We start from the raw sequence: 8205 nt of genomic DNA on the forward strand, positions 1-8205 counted from the left end.
ATTGACTATATACATAGTTTTAGGAGATATAGTTGACCAAGAGAAATGATAAAATTATCTTTAAAATATGATTGATAGATTTGACATAATTATTTTTATATGTATAAAATAGTGAGATATAAGGATAAAAAAAATATAAGTGTTGTTATTTGTTGATTTTTCTAATAAGACACTTTGAACAAGATAATTTTAAAAACTAAAAGAGATATATTTAGTGGGTCAGAAGAAATATATTATTACAAGAATTGACATTTAAAAAAGTTGAAGTGATTGTAAACTAGTAATCAAGATTGATCAAAATATATATTAATATTATAAATGATTGTACATTATCGTTATTCTTGAGGTTTCATGATAAAAATTATCTCTCAACAGATATTATTGACTTGTATTTATTCTAAATTAATAAAAAAATAACAATTAATATGAGTATAATTAAAAATATTACTTTAAATAATAATTAGTATTATTATACTAATATTTTATTTTTATTTAATAATTAACATTTACTTAAAACGTTTATCAAGTATTATAGATCTTTCAAATCGTGCCAATTAATCCTTCATTGTTTATTTTTTTTCAAAAAGAAAAATAGTATTATAGATCTAACGGCTACGATAAGTTCAATCGTTCCGTAACCACCGAATAACTAACCCTCGGCCCCAATTTGACACATTCCCTCCCGGCACAAAATAACGACTAGAGGCGGAGGCATCGGACAGCAGCCTAAAATGACGGCTACTGTGGTGGTTTTTGACTTTGACCGGACGTTAATAGACGGAGATAGCGACAGATGGGTTGTGACGGAGATGGGCCTCCTCGACCTCTTCAATCAACTTCGATCGACCTTGCCTTGGAATTCCCTTATGGTTTGTTTTAAATTTGACTTAAAACTTCCTTTTCATTTTTAATGGCCATTGCTAGTTAATTGCAGTATTTCATTTTTCCACCGTTTGGTTGCTGGGGAAAATTTTCGATTTACGTCTCAATGAAATGAATATTTCAAGGAGCATCTTACAAATTCACCATTTTCGAGGTGTAAATAAATATGCTGATTACTAGGAAGAAAGTGGGAGTAGGTTTTCTGATATCGATGATAATAAATTACTACTCTTCTGTGAAATTAGCTTATTTTGTTAGATCAAATCTGCTTTTTGTGATTATTAAAGACCAAAAGATCATAATTTTGGTAAAGGCGTGTATTTTGTGGTTATTACCGAAAAAAAGAGTAGAGGCCTTTTCATTTCATGAACTTAATTGTTATATGATATATCTAATTGTAGGATAGGATGATGAAGGAGCTTCATTCACAAGGGAAGACTGCTGATGACATTGCAGAATGCTTGAAAAAAACTCCGGTAAATCCAAGAACTGCTGCTGCCATTAAATCCGCCTATGCACTTGGGTAGTTATCTTGGACTTCATTTTTTCCTGTTTTGTTCCTTTTCAAAGCTCTTAAGGTTAATGTTGGTTACATGGTACTGGTACTGGTACGAACTTCAGATGCGATTTGAGGATACTTAGCGATGCAAATCAGTTTTTCATAGAGAAAATTTTGGAGCATCATGGTCTGTTGGGTTGCTTTTCAAAGATCTATACAAACCCAAGCTTTGTGGAAGAAGGAAGGCTCAGGATCTTTCCTTATCATGACTCTGCCGTATCTCCACATGGCTGCAGTCTATGTCCAACTAATTTGTGCAAGGTAAACAGGTTAACTGACAGAGAATATTTATCAAATCATGTGATGATTTCTGATTTATTAGTTTTCTACTTTTTTTATTGAACATTTGGTTGATTATCTGGAATATTAGTTTATCTGAAGCTAAAGGATTGTTGGTTCTGCATTTGCATTTTGTGGACATGTAGATTTTTATTGCAAGGAAATATGTTCATTCTTCATTATTTCCTACTCCTTGAAGTAAGCAAGGTGCAAATGTTTATGCCTTGACAATTTGCCTTCAAAAATAGGATTGATTTATCTCTGTCTATATGTTGAATTTGATTTGGGATCTGGTTGCTTGGGTAAAATAGTTTGTTCATTAAGCTGAACTAATGTGGTTAATTTTTTCTAATTCATCATCAATCCTCACAATGAAGTTTTTCATACTTTAATCTGAGGAGGAAGAACAATCCTAAAATATTTTAAAGTTAAAATTTCATTACAATGTTCAATGTCGGCTAATGCTCAAGAGACATTCTTGTTTAGATGCTCTGTTACTGCTGAATAGTTACTGGATTTTAGTATCCCAGAATCATATACCTTATGTTGCTGTAAACTATTTTCTTCAGAGTGGTTGACTCTCCGTTGTAAATTAGAGTTTTAACCCCGGTTTCTATTGTAGGGTATAGTACTTGACCAAATCCGTGCTTCTGGTCCAGAGAGAGGCAGCCAGAATTTTATCTACCTGGGAGATGGATCAGGTGATTACTGCCCAACTCTGAAGCTCCGAGACAGTGATTATGTAATGCCAAGGAAGAACTACCCTTTATGGAACCGTATATTTAGTGACCGAGCTTCTGTCAAAGCAGAAGTTCATGAATGGAGCAATGGTGAAGAGCTCGAAAGAATCTTGCTCCACCTCATTAACAGAATATCTTCCGAATAAAAGCATTTTCCACCATTTTTTCTCTCAATGGAACTTATTTGATAGCAAGCTCCACATCTCGATGTCTTCATCTGAACCCTTCAACCATGGAGGTGCTGGTATTGCTTCTAATCTTACAATGCAGGCATATTTTGGGGATCTGTTCTGATTCAGTCCTTTATCTTTTATTCCTAAATTCTGATAATATTGTTTCAATGACATGTTTCTATCAAGAATCTGTTTGGGAATATATCATGGACTAGATATTGATAATATTTTCCTGGAAATTTATGATATTGTAGGCTCTCATACATAGTTCTCACAGAACTTATCCTTTATGCCTCGACTCTGTTGGTCTGTTTCCCCTCTTCTCCGTAGAAACTTGAAATTCTGCTTCTGTATTTTCATTATTCTTACAAATAAAAACCATAAGAAAAACAAGGCATTTTATTTTATTTATTTATCTTGGTTGTGACAAAGGCATAGGCATATTATTTTTATTGCACCGTATATCATTTTTGGTATAAAGAATAAGGTAACAATAGAAATTATTGAACTATGATTAGACGATTATTTTGATCATTCAACTTTCAAAAATTATAAAATGATCATTAAATTTATTAAATTGTTGAAAGATGGTCATTGTGATGTTATAATAAAGATTATTCTTTAACAATATGATAGTATTTAGGATGAATTATATTAATGGTCACTGAATTTTTAAGGTGTTTTTCACTTAGGTCATCAAAATAAAAAGAAAAAAAAAACTTCATTAGAGTCATTTTCATTAATAAAAAATTAATCTTCATTTTCTTACTAATAAGAAGATAACACATGCTACCTTCTTAATGGATGATATTGATTTATTAAGGAAAATGACATTTGAATGTGTTGACTCAGTTGTTGGCACATAGACGCAACATATTAGTTGTCGTTCATAGTTTAATGCTCTGTGGTCGAAATGATTTTTTAGCAACAATAATTTTAATGAAAAAAAGTTATTTAAGTGATAAAATTGAACGTAATTCAAAATTTTAGTGATCATTGATATATTTATCTTAAAATATTTTATAATCATTTAATAAATTAATCATCTTATCATTAAAAAGAATTAATGAATAAAACTCTTTTAAATATAATTCAGTGAAAGACTGTGTACTTTAACATTCTTTATTTGAGAATAAAGAAGTTGATCCAAGTGCTGTATCGTAAGTGACATAAACAAAACCAGGAGCAGGGGCCAACACAATTAATCTAAATGGCCACCAAAACAGACTTTTAGCTGACAAGTTGGAATCAATGAATAAAAATAATAGTAGGAGGCAAGATTACAATATTCTTATCATCAAAAGGCCAGAAAAGAAGCAGTATAATTACAAGATTAATAAACAGAACTGAAATCAGCAGGTCCACCAACCTCGTGGGTCAATTACCTTCCCCTCTCTTCGCCTAACCGGAATCTAATCTAATAATACCAAAGAAAGGGGCCAAGGCATGTACTTGTCAGTTGGCCGCAACATATAAAACCCACATCCCCCCCACCGGTACCTGCCCTCATCAGATACAAACGTTTCTTTCCCTCCCCTGCTCTTTTCTCTCTATCTGGAGCTTCAAGGCGCGTGCTTAGAATGGCAAAGAAGGGAGAAGAAAGAGATATGGGTATGTTCTTCGATGGGATCATAAAGTCCATGCCTTTGTTTGCTAAAGAGTTGGTTGCTGGTGGTGTTGCTGGAGGCCTTGCTAAGTCGGTTGTCGCTCCTCTTGAGCGTGTCAAGATTTTGTTTCAGGTTTCTTTTTTTCCGGCTTTTCACCGTTTGACTTGATTTCTTGGTTCTTGCAAAATGGCCTCTACTTGTTCGGCCCTTTTGTTTCTTCTTTGCTGTCTGATTGTTTCTATTGGGTTTGCATTCGTAGTTGATTTCTCGACCTTGTTTTTAACATAGCTGAAGTTACCACTCATCGGATCATGCAATGAAGTTTTGATGCTAAAAACTATATGGGTTTTGAGATGTTTACATTTTCAGCCTAGATAGGAAATTCTTGAACATCAATTGCTGTCGAGACTTAGGAAATTTAACGTGTCGAACCCTACAAAAGGATATCCTCGTCTTGCAAACAGATAATTTATAATTGAAAGAATGTAGCTTTCCTTCTTATTCAGCCATCTTCCGGGGGCATGCAATAATTGAATATTCATCACGCATTAGCCGATGGAACTTCTAATTCATTACTTTGTTTCAGACTAGACAAGCAGAGTTTCGCAGCGTAGGCCTCTTTAGATCCTTCGAAAAGATTGCAAAGACAGAAGGCATCATTGGTTTCTACAGGTGAAAGTCCGATTCATTAGCTTTTCACTCGAAGGTTACCCTGAGATTCATTTTCAATTGCTTACTAAGTTATTCGTATGTACAGGGGAAATGGTGCTAGTGTCGCTCGAATTGTTCCCTATGCAGCACTTCATTATATGACTTACGAGCAATACCGTAGATGGATCATCAAACGTTTTCCTGACATTCCAAGAGGCCCTCTTCTTGATCTTGTTGCTGGATCATTTGCAGGAGGAACTGCTGTGCTTTTTACTTATCCTCTTGATTTGGTTCGGACCAAATTAGCTTATCAGGTATATACTGTGATAGCCGAGGCTGCAATTAGGTGCAGGGCAGTCAGTGCCTACACTCGCTGGGATTGGATCCTGCTCTCTAAGCTTTTCTGTTTTTCTGACCAAATTGCATTTGCTAGGGCAGGTTGTTGGTCCATCGAAGATTAATGCCATAGGAGTAGTTAATACAGAACAAGTTTACAGAGGGATTCTCGATTGTTTTTCAAAGACTTACAAAGGATCAGGGCTCAGAGGGCTCTACCGTGGTGTCGGTATGAATTTCAAAACTAATCGTGCTATAGTAAACTTGTGTGTTGGTCTTATTCATATGTTGGTCTTATTCATATGTGAGAATGTCTTTCAGCACCATCGCTTTATGGAATTTTTCCATATTCTGGTTTGAAGTTTTACTGCTACGAGGAGATGAAGCGTCATGTCCCTCGTGAGCAGAAGAAAAATATAATAGTGAATCTAGCATGTGGATCTGTAGCTGGTCTGTTGGGACAAACTTTCACATATCCCCTTGATGTTGTGAGGAGGCAAATGCAGGTATTTTACTCCTCAGGTTCAGACCCATAAATCGAACAGTGATCAAACCATAACTTTCAATGTAATAAATGTGAATTGTCTTGTTAGGTCCAAAGGGTATTGGCATCGAATAGTCCTGAGCTGAAAGGAACAATGGAAACACTCATCATGATTGCTAAAAATCAAGGCTGGAAGCAATTATTTTCAGGGCTGAGCATCAACTACCTGAAGGTAAGAGAAGTCCCTTCCAATTTTCATGCTGTACATCAATAATTTCTTGTTAAACTAATATTTGTATGTTTTCTCCAGGTTGTTCCGTCTGTGGCAATTGGCTTTACAGTCTATGACATGCTGAAATCAACCCTGAGAGTTCCATCCCATGATGAAGCTGTGATAGAAGTGGTTACAAATAAAAGAAATACCCGAACATCATCTCTTCACACGTAACAATAAGTAATATTCATCTCATTGATCCTTTGGGCCGCCATTGAGGTGCTTTGCTTCACGTTTAAAGCTCTTCTGTTACAATTGATCCCGAGTCAGGCTATCGAACTTGTACATTCCATTCTTTTAAGCTGTAGATTAAGACTTCCATTAGTTTCAATCCCTCACCAAATAAACTTTGTAAGAGGTCGAGCTTACATACATTTTCGAAGTGTGGTCCAGTAGTAAAGTTAGTCGGTTATACCTGTAACAGTTTCTCCCTCAAGGATGATGAGTCTTGCAGGATTAGATTCATAATCAATGTACATAATTGGAGGGTATTAATTCAATAAAGAATTTTTTTTACTTCTGCTATGCATCTTCTGGTCAGACATTAATATCAGCATCATCTTCGCATCTCAGTTCAGTTAAGCGGAATATATGTATGTGTGTACATATATTTGAAATCGATCCAGAATGGATGCGAGTGGAGTTATCTTTTTGGTGCCCCAACTTTGCGGATTTTGTTTTAAGTTTGGAATTTTCGAGCTCTGTGTTCTCTCGAGCATGTAGCATATACCAGCATGAGAACTAGTCCAAGAAGCTCTGGTTTACTCCATAGAGGTTTGATTTGCAGTGTTCATATGTTATATACAATGAATGGAAGTGAAACTGCTATTAGTTTTATTGACGTTCAACATGAAATAAGATGGTTTAACGGGCTGAAAAACTACGGTGGGTTGATTGGTTTATCGTGGTTTACTCCTCCTGGTACGGGCGAGGGCCATATTCCGAAGACGAAGAACAAAGATGGGATTTCAAAGATAGAGAGAAATATTGGAGATAATGAATCACTCAACTCTTCCCTTACGAAGAAAGTTGGGTTATATATTTGATGTCCGTGATCTCACGTGATGAAATGAGATAAAAGAGAATCGATGTTATCCTATTGGCTACATGTCCAAAGTTACTTGTGGTCCATAGCTTTGCCCTTTCGGTGTTGCCTATTTGACTGATAAATTTCATTTGTCGAAACATTACAAATCCAGTAATAATCCAGCATGTTGTGCTTTGCTTAGTGTCAGATAATGATGTTGCTCTGAAGAAATTGCTGCTTCCTTGTCTTTTCTTTTCCAGAAAAAGGAGCCCACTTTCTTATCTGTTTTCTCTTTAAAAAAAGGCAGTGATCATTTGCACCCGCCGTCTTCTTTAATATTTTCTTCATGTAAATGATAGCCCAATGCTTCAAAATCAGTGACATTATAATATTTCAAGAAAGAAAAGATGAATGAAAGTGGTTTGCACATTAGACATTCAACCATGACCTGCAGTTACTGAATTTGAAAATTTAGATTATATTATCTATGATGTAATCTTCCTTCCCTCTATCTTCTATTGACAAATCGTAGAGGATTCTTTTGGTGTGAAAGTCATAGAAGCAGCAAAGTGCATGCATCTCATGTTATTAGCTATGCCTATTGCCTAGTGGTTGATGTCCTTCCTTTGAAAGCAACATTTGCGGTGCCAATTCCTCCCATTTATTGTATTGCATTTCCCTCTCTTTCAAATTAAAATTCTATTTTGATTACAAATGATGCCGACTATCGGATATTTCTTTATTAAGTCACTTGATTATAAAATAGTTCTTTGATAATAGAGTATTTATTTGTTGACTATTAATGGTTATAAAATAGTCATCTGATTATTCATTATGTTTCAAACTCGTTCTTTTTTCGTTAAAATTTTGATTGTCATCTGAGCTGGATGTTAACATGATGACTGTGATATGATAGTCGTTTGAGATTCTTGGATTGAATTTTATCATATCACAGTCAACGAGTTAATGTACAACTCAGATTGCCATCAATTTTTAAAGAAAAATGGCGAGTTTGAAAATAATAAATAGTTGTGTGACTATTTTGTAACTTTTAATAGTCGAAGGACTTAACAAAGTAACATTTTATAGTTAGAGAATCATTTTGTAACTTTTTTATAGTCGAGACTATTAATGGTTATAAAATAATCATCTGATTATTCATTATGTTTCAAACTCGTTCTTTTTTCGTTAAA

The 8205-nt window shown here is 34.7% G+C and overlaps 2 protein-coding genes across 2 annotated transcripts; both read left to right on the forward strand.

Moving 5' to 3' along the window:
- The first annotated feature begins 609 nt into the window (after nucleotides 1-609).
- On the forward strand, nucleotides 610-2894 carry LOC120166436 (thiamine phosphate phosphatase-like protein). Its single transcript, XM_039175692.1, has 4 exons — nucleotides 610-869; nucleotides 1284-1405; nucleotides 1504-1702; nucleotides 2343-2894. Exons 1-4 carry the CDS (start codon nucleotides 732-734, stop codon nucleotides 2604-2606), a joined length of 723 nt encoding a protein of 240 aa, XP_039031623.1. The 5' UTR covers nucleotides 610-731; the 3' UTR covers nucleotides 2607-2894.
- Nucleotides 2895-4003: 1109 nt separating this feature from the next.
- Nucleotides 4004-6510, forward strand: LOC120166482 (mitochondrial carrier protein CoAc2-like). The gene is made up of 7 exons (XM_039175739.1): nucleotides 4004-4372; nucleotides 4827-4912; nucleotides 4998-5205; nucleotides 5330-5456; nucleotides 5549-5733; nucleotides 5821-5943; nucleotides 6022-6510. Exons 1-7 carry the CDS (start codon nucleotides 4214-4216, stop codon nucleotides 6157-6159), a joined length of 1026 nt encoding a protein of 341 aa, XP_039031670.1. The 5' UTR covers nucleotides 4004-4213; the 3' UTR covers nucleotides 6160-6510.
- The last annotated feature ends 1695 nt before the right edge of the window (nucleotides 6511-8205 follow it).

The sequence above is a fragment of the Hibiscus syriacus genome, unplaced genomic scaffold, assembly GCF_006381635.1.
Source record: "Hibiscus syriacus cultivar Baekdansim isolate YM2019G1 unplaced genomic scaffold, ASM638163v2 tig00111640_pilon, whole genome shotgun sequence".
NCBI lineage: Eukaryota > Viridiplantae > Streptophyta > Magnoliopsida > Malvales > Malvaceae > Hibiscus > Hibiscus syriacus.